Source organism: Xenopus tropicalis, chromosome 5, assembly GCF_000004195.4.
Source record: "Xenopus tropicalis strain Nigerian chromosome 5, UCB_Xtro_10.0, whole genome shotgun sequence".
Taxonomy (NCBI): Eukaryota; Metazoa; Chordata; class Amphibia; order Anura; family Pipidae; genus Xenopus; species Xenopus tropicalis.
The window spans coordinates 31,873,314-31,889,828 of NC_030681.2; the positions used below are offsets into that span (position 1 = coordinate 31,873,314).

Consider the following 16,515-nt stretch of genomic DNA (forward strand, 5'->3'; position numbering starts at 1 on the left):
CTAAGTGACCATTTTCAAAATGACAGATTTTGTCATTTTTTCTTACCTGCAGTAACCTTTGAAGAGACATCTATTGTTCTGTTCAGTAAAACAAGTCCTGCCAAACATTCTTACTCAACCCTTAAAGGAACAGTAACACCAAAAAATGAAAGTGTTTTAAAGTAATTGAAATATAACGTACTGTGGCCCTGCACTGGTAAAACTGGCGTGTTTGCTTCAGGAACACTACTATAGTTTATATAAATACGCTGCTGTGTAGCCATGGGGGCAGCCATTGAAGCTGGAAAAAAGGAGAAAAGGCACAGGTTACATAGCAAATAACAGATAAGACACCATTATATTCTACAGGGTTTATCTGTTAGCTGCTATATAACCTGTGCCTTTTCTTCTTTTAAATGGCTGCCCCCATGGCTACACACCAGGGTTTATATAAACTCTAGTAATATTTCTGAAGCAAACACAAAACTTTTACCAGTGCAGGGCAGCAGTAAATTATAGTTTAATTTCTTTTCATTTTTTGGTGTTACTGTTCCTTTAACTGATCATTGTCCCTTTAGGCTAAGGTCACATGGTCCATTTTCACTGCAGGCAGTAAAACACCAGTACCCCTCTGAGAATCCTGTGGTGGCGGCCATTTGCCTTAGAGCTGACCATTGTCAGTGGCCGCCCTACTCAGAGCTTCCCCCTTGTCAAAATGTGTTCCTAAGGTAATTAGGCACTTACTATATCTCTGTGCCCCTCATTCTTATTTCCCTTTTCCAAGACATTCTAGGAGCCTTTAAAGACTAACCCACCCAAAACAGTTATAAATATACTTCCAGTCCTTCCTGTTTTTATAGCTTACTTATTTCCTTTGCTCTGTATTTCTGTCTTAATTTCTGCCCATTATAGAAAATGACATCATGAGATGCTTCCTAAAAAAAACCTTTTGTTTTCGATACATGATCTTGAATATTCTGAGAGCATTGTTCTACATAAGTGAGGAGCTCCCACTGCATCCTTGTGAACTTACAGAGATCTAGAAGTTAGTTAGAAGTTAATTTATAATATATGATTACTTTGTAGAATTATTTTATACTTACTTGGCTTTCAATAATATTTTCCTTTTTCGCAAAATATTTGAGAGTGGTTCCTTGTCCAAGACATGTTAAATAGGCATGAATGACAAATGCAGTCTAGTAATTGGGTGGCGGTTCAGAAGGGGTAACCAGTACATGTACCAAATATTAAATTTTGACTTGCCTTCTATAAATAATTGCAGGTTTGCTTATGAATGCAGGCACTGGGCATATGGCACACAGATTTGTTTTTGTCACTGCGTCAGTCTTAACATGCTTCCTTGTCAGAGCTACTTTACATTTGAGTGATTTGGACACCGCTCCTGTCTCTGCCACACTGTATTTTTGATAAATGTAATTATCCTTTACATATCACCAACTTGTTTATGCAGCTGCAAAGATGATACATTTTCATAATCGACTCCTGCTTCAGCGGAGCTTACAGTCTACATCTGGCCATACACAGGCCGATAAAAGATACCAACTCTACCCCTCCAGACCTAGTTGGCAGGTTATTGACCTGTGTATGGGCCATCAAGATCCTTCTCATCCCCAAAAATTGGCCAGATATTCATGTGACAGGTTTGAACATATTTTCAAATTGATTAATGGAAACCACCTGTCACTATTCATGAGGCTTTTTTGGCGCAAAAATTTGTAAATGCTTGTTTTCGGCAAAAACTTGTCCGTGGTATGTTTTGTACAGGTGAACTTCCTCTTGGAGCAGACCTAAGATTATTTTAAAGCCCTAGAGGCAAAACTATCCTATTATTATATGTGGAGGTATATTGCATGATTTGTTACATGTTGCGCCCTTTGGATTAAAGCAGTGACTCAATCTTAAATTGGCATATGAGCCAGTGTTCTTGAGTAATTATTATTATGATGAGCATTCAATTTAATTGATCCTTAAAGGCATTAGTATTGAACATGGCAATGGCTTTGTGGCACTAGAAGCAGTGACTGGTGGAAAGCACGTGGGGGGGGGGATAGGTAATTATGACATTAGCCTTAAAATATGCTGGTAGAGAATATGCCTTGTGCCATTAGCCTAAGGGCAATGGCATTATTGAGTGGTTATCACCAGCCACTTGATTGCACTAGTTGGGTCAGCCCAGTTACCATGATATTCAATGGAAGGGGAGTTTTGCCTCCTACATGGTTTCTAGTAGTACGCCGAGTGCCATTACTCTTAGGGCTCTGGTACACGGGGAGATTAGTCGCCCGCGGCAAAACTCCCTGCTCGCGGGCGACTAATCTCCCCGAGTTGCCTTCCCCCTGCCATCCCACCGGCGAACATGTAAGTTGCCGGCAGGATGGCAGATGCGGCGGGGCGATTTCGGGAAATCGCCGAAAAAGCCTCGCGAATCTACACTATTATACGTTGTACCCCCAGGTTAATCAAGGAGCACTTTGCATAATGTACACATAATTATTTTATCCTCGTTCTCTGGAGACATTTAGACACCCTTTGAAGGAACTTGCTTTAGTTGACACTTGCGGAGCTGTCCTACTGATCGCTCTGTGTGGCTTTGTTTATCAAAGTGTATTTAGGGCTGTGACACAGCGACTGATCTCCCCAAAATGCCATCCCACTTGCTAGAATGTAAAACGCCGGTGGGGTGGCACCGCGCCGCGATTTGCCGAAGTCGCGGACATTGTGTTGCGAGAAAATTTCCGCGCCTTCGACAAATGGCAGCACCACATATGCCATCTCACCGGTGATTTACATTCTAGACGGTAGGATGGCATTTCGGGGAGATTACCCATGGCAAGGGAGATTTGTCCCATGGCGACTAATCTTCCCGTGTGTCACAGCCCTTAAGGTGTGGGAGGCGACATATGTAGAAAATTAGCATCTAGCACAAATATTTTGTTTTTGGTTCTTAAGCTTGTACCAAAATTTTGCAGACCTCAAGCCTCAACCTCTTCTTTTTCTGAAATTTACTGTTGTGTACAACTTATTCATGATCTGCCCAATTGTGTTGAGTTTATAAGCACACTGTTCTAAGAGAAACTGATGCACGGATATAACTGGACTATGGCTTTGAGGCCTACAGGGTCCTGCAGGGTAGGAAGCAGGTTGCCATGTCTGTGGCCCTAATACTTATAAAAAATACATTGCATAGTTTAGGGTTTATAACATCCAAGGCTAAAAGCAAGAGAAATAGATTGTTAATGTTTTGAAATTGAAAGTGTGTCTGAACTTGTTTGACTTGCCAATCTGACGCAACTCTTATGGGTGGAGGTTGCTAAGACCGAGGTCTCTGCCAAAATAAATATGAAAACTTGCTTTATATAACTCTGTCCTAAACTATTTTAATTCTTGATTAGGATATCCTTGTTTCATCTGCCTACTAAATATGTTGGAGCCTGTAGAATTCTACCCAAAGGAAAACACACTATAAAAGCCAAAGAGCAATCCTATCCCTTGGACTCTGGAGAAGAAGTGAAAATGGTAACCAAGGCATTTGCTGAGCACTTGATCTAAAGAGAAAAACAATGGATGCTTGTCCTGTGCTTGCTAGTGCTAGGAGCCTGCTGGGATAGCTTGAGTGGATATGCATGTTAATTCCTTGGTTGCTGAAGAACACGGCCCAGGAGACTATAGAAGAAGCCTTAGATATCTGCGGTGACTTTCCCTGATAGCCAAGTCTTTGGAACATGAACTGCTTCCACTAATTAGGTTACTGTCTGCTCCAAATGATTGGTATCATACATCTAGCTCTCCCACAGGTTTGGCCCAGAAACCTCTAGAAACCAATCAGCTATTTAATTTCAGTATATTAATGCTGTGGAAATCCTACTTGTTTAGCCAGGCTGCCAATTCTGTCAAGAGATGTTGAGTAGGTAGCCATTAGGGGTCATTTCCAGATCCTCATCACTAATCTAGCAATCACCTGTACCCCAAAGAAGGGTGCAATCTGCTCCTTGCATTGGATTGAAATCCTGCACAGCAGCAGGAGGATCAGGCAAGCCCTGGCCATAGGGAGTCTGAATGTCTTGCAGATTAGGGAGAATGTCTATATGCCACCCATGCCCCATCCTTTATGGGAAAAGCGTGCTGCCTCTGTTAGGCATTCAAAGTGCGGTTATTCTGCAAGAGCAGAAAACAGTTTGCAAAGTACTAAAAAAAAAAAAGGTAGATTGCATTGTAAATCACTATTGTTCGACTGTGTATGGGCATCTTAAAGGGTTAGTTCACATTTAAGTTCACCTTTTGCGATGATGTACCATGAGCTTCTTAAAATTAGCGAGTGTTATTAATTTTTTATTTTTTGTAAATTTATTTGCATAGTTTGAAGATACATCACCATTTTATCTTCAATCTCTAATTCTACATTTAAATTCTGTAATGATGGTTTTAAAATTGGTGCATTTTCAGTGTTACATAACTGTTAATGTTATTGTCTTACTACCTTATATTAATATCTGGCACTACTGTCAGCTGTGAGGGTTCGACAGAGTGGTGCGCCTGCCCATTAGGGAGATGTGTTTGTGTGTAGGCGTACTGCACATATTTAGGCGAGCTGCTGCATGCCAACCCCTGGCAGATGTTTACTTGGCTTTCTGTGTTTTAGCTCGGCACGTCTCTCAGTCACCATATGAGTCCCTCCCATGATAGTTTGGTCAGACTGTGTTCCCTTGAGGTTTGGCAAGATGACCACTTATTTTAGGACTAACCAGCTAAAGGCTACCTTGCAGATAAATCTGGGCCACCCATGGAGTAGGGATTATAGGAACCTGTGCTGTTATGATATGAGGATATCTCTGGCCGGTGTATGGATATGGCATCTTGCACCAGTTATGCTTATTTTATCCACAGTAAACAGATAATTAATGGAGTAATTTGTGCATCAGCTTTATTCCCTTGTGCGCTGTGCACAATGACTCCTAAACTTCCACTTTATGCTATGTGTGATTATAACCTCTAGTAAAGGAGCTGACTTTATAATAGAGAACTAAATTCTAATTGCATATATCCTACCCAGAGTGCCTCTTATTTTAAGAAAAAATGCATTGTCCCAGTATACTGCTACCATATATAGACCTGTACCCAAGCAGATGGAGCCAAGGAAACACGGGGCAAAGAGATTGCCCACCAAAGGGCAAAAATTGCGGGGCCAAACCTGGAAGCGGAGGGTAATGCACTCTACCATTAAGTTTAATTTCAAAGAAGAGAAATACCAGCTTGGGACAGTCCTCCTGATCTTATTTAACTACAATTTGCAAATGCATTTTAATAGGTGAGGGGCAGGATGCAGTTGGGTGTTGCAGTTCTATGCACCAGGAGCAGGAGGTTTTTTTCTTATTATTTTCTCTCACAGACAGCGCCCCAACCTTACTTCATGATCACAGGCCCCATTTTTTTCTGTTCCCTTTGCTCTTTGCTATCTAGTAAATTGTATTGTCACTTTTTCTGCTTTCATTTATTACTGGAGAATTTTTTTTCTGCTCCTTCTCAGTCAAAAAGATAAAACTGCCTGCCTGTGTTTTATGAGAGTTTCCAAACAAGTTTTATGACATACCACACAGGCATGCTATAGCAGTCAGGCAAGATCAATGAGATTTCTGTCTGAAGGGCCCACTCATGTTGCTGCAACTATAAGCACAGAGGCCTAAAGGGCTTTAAAGGGAAATTGCCACTTTTCATATCTTACAGTGTGCTTGCCTTAGAACTGGCTCTAGTTGATCTTGAGGAGTTCTTAAGGTATTTGCATTTGTTAATTACGCCACATTGTCCATAAAATGCTTTGTTAAATGCCTTATGGCACAGCACAACTATCTAATTTGTATTTGCTGTTTCAAGGCAAATTTTCAATAAAAAGTCTATTTTTGCCTGAAAACAATATATATAAGGCAGTGTTGGTCAATTTTTTTTTTTTTTTTTTTTCTGCCTGGGTCACCAAACCAAAGTTCGTCAACTTAAAAATTGGTTTTAAACCAGTAATGCACCTTACTATTTTGTTTTTGTTTGTTTTTTTAAAGGAATTTTTTCTGTGTTTTAGGAAACCCATCTTAAACAGCATGGGGGCCATGTATGGGTCCAAACCCAAAGGTGAACACTCCATTGTAAGGAAATGTGGTTTGGGAAAAAAAGATTTACTTATGTCAGAATTATTGCCACATTTTTATTCTTGCATGGTAGAATCCATTTGCTGGTACTTGTGTATTTGCACAGCAGTACAGACTTGCTTTATGGCAAGGACTATTGAAGTATGGAATCTATTATCCGGAACCCATTCTGCAGGATTGGGGGTCCTTCACCAGCTTTCTGTTCTTTATTGATCAGTTATGGAGCAGTATTATTGGCCAGTACACACGGTACTGTACACATTGCCAACTAGATGTCTTTTTAACAGGTGACCGGTAATTGCTACCTGCTGGTTGCTATGAGTTACTGCTCCTGGGTAAACGTAGTGCCATTTATTACATAACCCCAAAAGTAGTCAGGAATAACCAAGACTCTGATGATCCTATTGAAAGGGATATATTTTACAATTAGGCCATACACATTAATCATTTCATTGTACTGATGCACATTTAGTACTCTTTAGTGGATTTCAAGGGAATCTAAATATAGATGAGGTCCCCCTTGCTTATTGTATATAAGTATTTGGAAAGGGCAAGCTACCTCTCCTCAATTTGTTGTTGGGCTGTTTCAGAAGGTGTGCCAGGTGGCTGAGCTGTTTTTATGAACGGATTGCTCCCTACAAAAAATTGCTCATAGAAGGTGTTTGTTTGTAGACTATGAATAGGATTAGGGAGGCAGCCCTCAGTGTTTGGTATTCAAGCCACGGTGTATAACTAAACCATTTCCTGACCTTTCGGCCTGCATTCAGCCTAAAAGAGTAAACACCGTGCTTACATAAATGGGGCTGTTTGAAAAACATTCCTCTGAGGAACTTGGTATACTCTCTGCAAGTGCCCCAGCTTGTCTTTCCTTTCAGCTTTATCTGAAGGCACAGTAAACGCTGACATTTGCTGCTGAATTATGTCAGATACTTGTTTTGTGCAGGCAATGAACACTTAAAGTTATTTCTCCTTTTGCTTTGCTTAAGTTTTCCCAAGTGCACATTCAGCTAGCCATGGTTCTAGTTGTTCTTATTCTTTATATCATGCCAACCTATTCCACCTATAAACAGAGTTTATAAATCATTCACATCAGCCCCTGCTCTGGTGGAGCTTACAATCAAATTTAAAGGTTTTCCCTTCCCTGGCTTCCAAACCCCCCACTCAACACAGAAACCCCTAATACATCTATCACTGTAATCTGTTCCTTCAAAAAGTATGAATACATACAATTTGTGTATGCTGAAATCCAGCTGCAAAACAGTTCTTTTCTTTCTGCATCATTTGAAATCCTGGCAAGGGAGGAGGGACTAAAACATTGATGTTACAAATTGTAACAACTTTTCCACAGCTTACAGACAGCATGCAGGAACTACATAACCTACAATGCATTGCACCGTTATGTTTAGGGAGTTTGAGAGTGCAAGCTGATGGCAGGCTGAGGACAGTCGACTAATTTTTAATTTGTTCAGTCTCGAAGTAGTCAGCCAGATCAGCAGGGGGGCTGGCTTAGGTAACGGTTCCAAACCATATTATTACATAATTACAAAATTATGAAAAGGCTGCAGAGAGTGGACCCCTAAACCCTCACTAGATTGCTCTGTCATGCCCCCTATCACAGTTTCAGGGAATTAACACATTACAGAAATGCTTTAGCAGGGAGATACAGATGGTCAGTACAAGAACAATAAAGTTTGTACATGACACAATCTTTATATAGAAAAAAATGGGAGGGGCAAAAACCAAGCTATTATTTTATCACCTCCAGTTCTGTGTTTGAATCAAACCCTAGTTGTGGTGGATATTAGTAACTGCAGTTTGGGGCAAGGACATTTGGAATCAGAAATGAATGATATTAAAATGCTACAGTCATCGTAGTAGGTTTTCATGGGATTGAATGGTTTTAAATATTGCATACCCACAGTAGTGGATTGTGAAAATCCAAGAGTGGTAGAATGTGTTTTGCTAATCCTAGTTTCACTGGGTAGAAGGCATCATGCAAACGCTTAAATACCCACTGCTCTTCCGGAAGTCCCTGACCACATGTAAAAACCCTGCTATGTTCCAGAAATCCTAAAGAGCAGACAGGAAATTGTTATATATCATTAAATGCTGTGATAAAGCCTTGCTCTGGCATAAACATCCAGACAGACTTCAGATAAATGCAGTTTAGGGAGGAAATCTAGCCAGTTAAAAGAATTTCTCTTCCCTTAATGGGTAGATTCTTTTTCTTTTACTTCATACTTATAAAGGGCTCAATGAAAGCATTTTTTTTATTTTATGTGTTACCTATTTAGAATTAATAGAAAATCATTCACAGACTAGTAAATGTAAAATCTTTTTTTTACCTATGAGCAACATTCAGATGTAAAGGTCCCTATTCACGGGCCAATTATAGCTGCTGATATCGGTCCCTTGGATTGATTCGGCAGCTTATCGGCCTGTGTAGGGGCAGAACCGAGGGGCCTGGCCGACCGATATCTGGCCTGAAATTGGCCAGATATGGATCGTCCAGGTTACAAAAATCCAGTCGGATCAGGGACCGCATTGGCTCGTTGATGCTATTGTTGCTCTCCGAGTCTTTTTACATTTGACTGTGGCTCACGAGTAAGAAAGGTTGGGGACCGCTGATCTAGAGGATGTATCCATTGGGAGCAATGAAAGGTTCACAGTCCAGCCAACTGTTGACTCCAATATAAACAACCTACTTTATGGGGCCTACTTATTATACTGTGTAAAGAAAAAAAAACAAATAAATACATGTGTGTGAAAGTGTCTCTATATGAAACCATGTTATGTTGCCCCATGACTTGCAATCCCTAGCAACCAGCCAGATGTTTGTTTTTATTACCCTAACTGCAGTAGACAGTATAAAAGCTAACTGCACTTAGATTTTTTGCGGGATACTGGACTTTCCCTGTTTTACTACGTGATCCCAAATTTCCAACATCTAACAGGTGTGCCAGTTATGTGATAAAGGAGTATGCAATGGTTGGCATTGCTATGTGTGTCCTATGTACTTCTATGTATATTTTCCCTCCTAGTGGTCCCTCTCATGCTGGGGCCAGTACCACCATGTGGCTGTAGCAGATAGCTGTAGTTCAGTGAACAAAGTGTGAAGAGCACAGCCCTAGGTTTCTTCACATATGAAACTCATACTGCCTTTTTGTTCACAAAGTCCTTTAAGTAAAATATAGAAAAGTAACCTAGCAGCAGCGTTTGGCATTTATACAGTGTTGCAGCCCTGTTATGCATTAGTGTGACAATCGCATTTTTCTAGCTCACCTGGCGTGCTCAATAAATTGCACAGTTTTTAAGTCCTCCTACTCATTTCCATTGCAGATACTTAGAGGGTGAAAAAAAGGTTTCAACAGGTTCCAGTGTTTTCATGCAAATATTTGAGGTAGGCTAGGGCAGACACCAAGCGTTTTGCTGTGACTCCTTAACTTCTTTACATTCTGAATACTTGTCATTTTATCTATGAGTCTGTTTTCATTCATCCCCTCAGAATCTCATTTAACCGAGTTCCATTTGAAGTATGACTGTATGGAATATACTTTCACAAAAAGTAGCTGATCATATAGTGCCCAGTAGTGGGCCACATCTTTAAATCTGAAAATTCTGTGTACATGTAATTTATAGGTTCTTACTGATTATTACTGCTCTGGGTAGTGGGGCAGTGGGAGATGCTAGCTATATAGAGCTAACATTTTTGTTTAACATTTCCAGAAGCTGGCAAGGACCACACAAGAAACCATGACAATTATGCATCTATATTTTAGAAACATTGCTTTCTCTTTAAAAAAAGAAAAATGTCCATAAATAGATTGTTTTTATCTGTTCAGCTGGTGAGTAAATCCTATTTTGACAGTGCAAACAATGGAATGTCTATGGGAAACTGAATATATGCTGGAGCGTCTGCTGACTTTGAAGGTCACTAGGACCTGATTGCCTTGGTGGTGCAATGGTGCTGCTGTCAGAACAGCTGCTGAGCTACAAATGCCACCAGTCGCACACTTTCCCCCATTTCATTCTCCCTCTGTCCCTAAGTTCAACTAACTGCATCTGGTCACATTGTCTTTGTATAGATAGTCCTATTTATCTGTGATGCAAGCTTCATATTTTATAGTTAAGTTTCAGAGATGTTTCAGTGTTCTATTAAAATTAAAAGTAGTGTAAGGGCAGCGGCACACAGCAGTGATGTGTAGGTTGACAAAAAGTTATCTCTAACTTGCCCACTCCCAACCCAGCGATCCACCTGTGGACCTCAGTAGGGCTGCTACAGGCTTTCACTTGGTCTTGCATTATAGGGTTCCATTTAAGGTTACAACATTGTGCAACTTTCTAGGGTTCTACAATATTGCAGCTTTCTTGCAACAAGTATAGATGCGGAAGAGTTTTTCTCAGTGGAGCAGCAGTAGAGTAACGCAGTCCTCTTGACTTGCATAGTACAGTACAGAAAGTGAATCATTGTTGCTGCTATGCAGTGTGTAGCAAGCCTGTAATGTACAGCTTTATGCAGATTTTTCAGATTATTTGAATCGTGCATCTTCTCAATGCTGTCATGAAGGCACAGTGACATTTCTGCGCACGCCTTTGGCAATATTCATCTGCAGGTGCCTTTTGGTTTCTGTAATCTTTAATTTCCTGTCATTCTGACTGGGTGGTGGTCACGTTGCCTTCAGAAGAAAGTGAATAGCCTTCAGATACCTGATGCATGCACAGGAAATAAAATGATGATGGCACGGAATGTACAAACACTGGCAAAGGCCTGCGGAATAAAAGGATTTCATATTTGTGCTGTTTGCCAAGCACTACCTGGAATATTAACCGCTTGCTGGCTCTCTGGCTGTGCCACACGTACACCGGCTGTGAATGCGCTCTTTCGCTGAGCCGGCAGATAAGTGGCCATGAAAACCATTTTAAAGGTTAGACTGAAAAGTGTTGAAAAATTTTAACTGCAACTTAAAGAAAATAATTTTAGTTGGGGCTTGTGATGTTGTCTAGGTGTCGCACTTTATTTGTATGTTTGGTTGCGTGTCTGATTAGGGCACTTGATATCCCACCAGTCAGCAGATTGCCAGGTATATTAGTAGTTCTCTTGTTGCTATCCCATAACAGGAAAATATGCCAGATATCATTCTCTCCCTGAGCCTTTGCCCCCTGATCCAAGGGGCAGCACCACACTTTGGAAACGTCTGCTCTGAGATGTCACTGCAGAGGTACCAGCTTGATCCTCATTAAATTTGTGTTGCGCCATGGGTTTAGAACCGATTGGCTTCAAGCCACAGCGCCTAGAATGTAAAGTTGATAAGGCAGTATAGCCAGGGCAAGTAGAAGTACAGACATGGGATCTCTTATCTAATGGCTACTGGCCCATGCTACACTGCCCTGTTAACACTGTTCATGGGGCAGTGTAGCCAGGGCCAGCAGAATTATAGATATGGAGTTCCTTTAAAGCAAATAACTAGTAAGGTGTGTTTTAATTCTTTTCTTTTTATCTCTGTAAAAAAAAAAAAACACTACTTTTTAGTGATGTGGGCTGGGGCAGGCTCTGGGAATGCTCTCCCACCAATGCAAGGAAAGCCATTAGGAGCCAGCCACTGTGTACAAATTACAATTTCTGGGCAGTGGAGACCCACACCTGAAGTGGATTTTGGGCCATCCTGCGCATCACTGTAACCAGTACTTTATAACTAAGCTGCATGAATACATACTGGTGGCAAAACAGTACTATTGAGTTCATTTAATGTTTAAGTGTTGTTTATTAGAGATAAGGTATGGTGATCGAAATTATCTCCAAATTATCCAGAAAACCGATCAAGAATGTGTGCTAATGAATGATTGTGGAAGCTGATACTTGTGCAGATATGCGGTGGCTTCCAAATCACACATGGGCCTTTATTAGCCCAGTTCACCCACCGTATAGTTAGCAGAAAAAAACACCACCAACCTGCTAAAAAAAAAAAACTGCACAGATGATTTCTGATATTTTTTTCATGTTCTGATGTTTTAATGACATTACAAGGACCTGACCAAAGAAACTGTTAGGTATGGCATTTAATATACATTATAAGCAAACTTTCTGCTTGTCTCCACCAGATCATCTAAGAAAAGTCTTCTTTCTGTCTATTTCTATAAGCTTGTGACTGACTTGCATCTTTCTCTCTTGCAGTGACAGCTACATTGTGCGTGTGAAGGCGGTGGTTATGAGCAGGGATGACTCCAGTGGGGGGTGGCTACCACATGAAGGAGGCGGACTGAGCCGCGTTGGTGTCTCCAAGGTTTACCCAGAGGGCAGTGGGAGGAGCAATTTTCTCATCCATGGGGAAAGACTGAATGACAAACTGGTAAGGAAAAATGTAGTTTATTGTTTTTACACGTGTGTGCGTGAGATTTATACAACTGTGATTGCTGTTAATGTTTAAATCAAGAGAAATGACCTTAGCCTGTCTCTACAAATTAAACTTAAGGCCCCCATACACTGGCCGATAGAAGCTGCCGATATCGGTCCCTTGGACCGACTCGGCAGCTTATCTGCCCATGTAGGGGCAGAAACGAGCGGGCTAGCAGACCGATATCTTGCCTGAAATTGGCCAGATATCGATCGGCCAGGTTAGAAAATCCAGTCGGATCGGGGACCGCATCGGCTCGTTGATGCGGTCCCCAAACCGACTGCCCCATTGCCGCCTACATAATCCGGTCGTTTGGCCCTTCAAGCTCCCCGATATCGCCCACTCGTAGGTGGGGATATTGGGGGAAAATCCGCTCGCTTGGTGATCTCGCCAAGTGAGTGGATCTTACCGTGTATGGGTACCTTAAGAGTTGTGGAGTGAAACAGTCCCAGCATTATGGCTTGTCATCTCCTACTTTCAACAATTGTCTAGGTTTGTTGGCTTCTTAGCCTTTCACAGTTACAGTCACAACAGTGGAATGAAGTATCATTGACATTGTCATAAGCCAGCAAAACTGTCACTCATTTGGCCATGGTGATATGAGAAACAGAAAAGGGGTATTAAGGGTGTTACAAAAATACAACTATGTACTCCAGCCACAAGGCCCTGGGAGACTTCTAGATAAACTGAGATTAAGAGTAGGAGGAGGTGGAAAAGAGCTGGCCATAAAGATTATGGTGCCTAGTATCTCCCCAGACTCCTTGGTATGACGTTGTTTTATCATGATCATGTGCAATTGCGGATAATTGGCCCATGGCATGAAAGAACTTGGGCGTCTCTGCTCTGGAATACGTATTTCATACATCCTTGTATCAATTAATATTTATTGATACTACTTGCATGTCCTTTGTTCATATTTTATCATCCAATAATATATTGCTCACAAGTTATGGCATGCTTTATATTAATATATATTAAACAATGGTCTTATAATAATTCAGCAAACAAGGGTTACAGAATAAAAATGGGATCCAAGGACCCTGCTCAAAAGAGTTTATGATGTAAAGGGTCAAATTGTGAAGCAAATTGCACAGTTTATGGTTATTAGACGTTCTTTAGCAACCAACTGTTTAGCCATGCTTTATTTTTTTCCTTCAGTTAGAAAATAGAAAATTGGCTGAAAAATGTTTTTTTCAAGAAAAAAAAAATTGGCTACAGATTGCCAGATTGGCTTCAGGCGTTTCACCATTGTTGTTTACTGATCATATATGCATTTATATAAATGTTTGTCATGATAACAAGTGAGACCACCTCAAAAAATTGTTGAACTTTTTGTAATGTAGCATTCTGGAATTCGTAGTTCTTCATGGGAATTGTGAATATAGGAGGTATTCTTCTTTAACACAGTTGGCACATGTACGTATGTTTTAATTCATATTGCAGTCTTTGTATACAAAGTGCTCTACCTTAAAACACTGAAGCAACAAGGAGGACTTGTAGTAGCTTTTCAAGGTGCCACCATTTTCACTAACATGCTGGTGGGGGACATTTTCCTTTTTGGCTTCCAGGCTACAGCAGTGTGTATGTAAACAGTAAAGATCTTGAGCCAATCAGAGAAAGTCTGAGCCACTTACAAAACTATAGCTTGCCATACACGTCAAGATGTTTCTGTTACATAAAGGAAACAATTAGATGTTAACACTAGTTATTAGCACAACATGGTGCTTTATTTTCACAAATTACATTTTAAACCCCCTCAAAAATGTTGCAGAAAGAATATTATCACCACATTTGTTTTCATTTTCAAGCTTGTATGTTAAGAATATTAAAGGAGAAGGAAAGTCATTTTGGCATTTTACTGCCAATAGATAAGCCACATTAGTGCTATATTTATTCTGCAGAACACTTTACCATACCTGACTAAAGAGTCCTAGAAGCTTTCTTGCAGCTGCCATTTGTAGCTTTGTCTTCCTAGCTTCCTGCTTGCAGCTCTAGCCATTATAGCTTAGATTACACATTCCTAAGGGTGGGGGCAAGAGAGAGGAGAGAACTGGGCAGACTCTGGCCCCAGGAATTAAGGATTTTTCTGAGAGAGAAAGTCAGATACCCTAAGAACACGTTTTCAAAAAAGGAGACAATAAATCCTGTGTTTCTTTTGAACTCAGTGCAGCTTTTCTGTGAGTGCTTATGGCTGTATTTACATAGGCCTTTCTGATAAAGCTTACTTAGTTTTTACCTCAACGCACCAGAGGTCACCCCTATAGATTAGAGGAACAGAGCTTCCATTTGAAGCAGCGTAGGTGGTTTTTCACGGTGAGGGCAGTGAGGCTGTGGAATGCCCTTCCTAGAGATGTGGTAATGGCAGATTCTGTTAATGCCTTTAAGAGGGCCTGGATAAGTTCTTGAACAATCAGAATATCCAAGGCTATTGTGATACTAATATCTACAGTTAGTACTAGTGGTTGTATTTATAGTTTATATATGTGAGTGTATAGATTGGTAGGTGTGGGTTAGGTATGCTGGGTTTACTTGGATGGGTTGAACTTGATGGACTCTGGTCTTTTTTCAACCCTATGTAACTATGTAACTTTACCTTTTCTTCTCCTTTAAAAAAAAAAGTCTCAAAATAAGTTATATCTAGGTAATGCATAATTTACTATAAAACTTTTACCAAATAAGATCACTGACTGATTTGTCTATCTCTAGTGTTGCTGGCTCTGCAAATACTACAAGGTACCACAGTACAGTTGGCTTTTTTTCTTTTTTATAACCCTTCTTGTGCCCTCTCGTAGCTCTCGTGTCATTATCATGTTGGGGACTTAAGGGTGTGCCTTGTGCTGGGACCCATTCCTGAACCCCAGTTAGCTGTTAAGTTGCATAGGACAAGGTCCGGTTAACCAAAAGGATTTGTTATTGACCATCCGTTTTTAGAGTTTTGTTAACTAGCTGCCAGCAGGGCCTCCTGAATAGTTTTTCACCAGCTCGGTAGTGTATAGAGAAAATAATTGTTGGGCTGTATATGGCTGATAAGTGAGCAAAATGTTTATAGAATTTATGTAAAGTAGAAGAATCCTAGTAAGGAAACCCTGTCTCTCTTCCTTCCCAGGATCCCTTCTGCTTTGCATATAAATTAGGAGGGGGCCTCTTTGCTGGAAATGCTTTTCATGTGGTAGCATTTATGTAGTGTTTTATTGCGCCCACACATTGGGTTTCTGCCGTATCTGTGTCTGGAGAAAGGTTCTGCAACTCATGGGTTCCCTTGTCACAGAATCAGAATAATGTCCGTAGATTTTCACATGGATTCCCTGCACTTTGGGGCATAAGGAGATGGAACACAGCATGCTTGTATGTCTCTTTCCAGGGCCACAGAGCAGCCTTCATTTAATCCAGACAAAGGTCCATTGTCGTTGAGAAAACTGGTCAGTGGCTTATACGGTGTAGAGGGTAGCAACAAACAAGTTTCTCTTCCATAAGAAAAGGCAGTTTTTATTTCAGATATAGTTGGATATGTATAATTCATTTGCAGTTTTTGTATGGTTAGGAGGGCGGTTATAAGGTGGCAATTGTAAGTCCAGCAGCATTCTATATGTGTAAAATATGCATTACTTCTCTATAGGAGAACATTGCATTCTCATTTCCATAGACTTATGGCACACAAGACCCCCAAAGCAGCCTCCATAGATTTTATGAGTTTTGAACTGGAGAGTCTGCTCCTTACAAGGGCTGCCTGGTTCAAAACTGCCATCTTGCGTTCAAGGGTCTGAAATCTGTACATGACTCTCCCTTGATTGACAAGCAGTCGAGACAGTCACTGGCTGCCACTTCATAGCCAAATCAAATTGGTGATTACAGACAAAAATATTTTGACACTTAACAACAAGAACCATCTACTCAAAAATGTAATTTTATAGAAAGTCATGATGTGTAGATTGGAGGGTATTGTAATAAATTCATTTAAAATACTTATGCAGTGTCTTGGCATTTGTTAT

The 16,515-nt window shown here is 40.6% G+C and overlaps 1 protein-coding gene across 1 annotated transcript in view; it reads left to right on the forward strand.

The window, feature by feature from the left end:
* The window catches only part of spred2 (sprouty related, EVH1 domain containing 2), a gene marked incomplete at its 3' end in the record, with an annotated part of 60,622 nt that overhangs the window by 20,995 nt on the left and 23,112 nt on the right, over positions 1-16,515 (forward strand). The window contains 1 exon segment of the mRNA NM_001011032.1: positions 12,307-12,481. Coding sequence (NP_001011032.1) covers positions 12,307-12,481 — 175 coding nt within the window.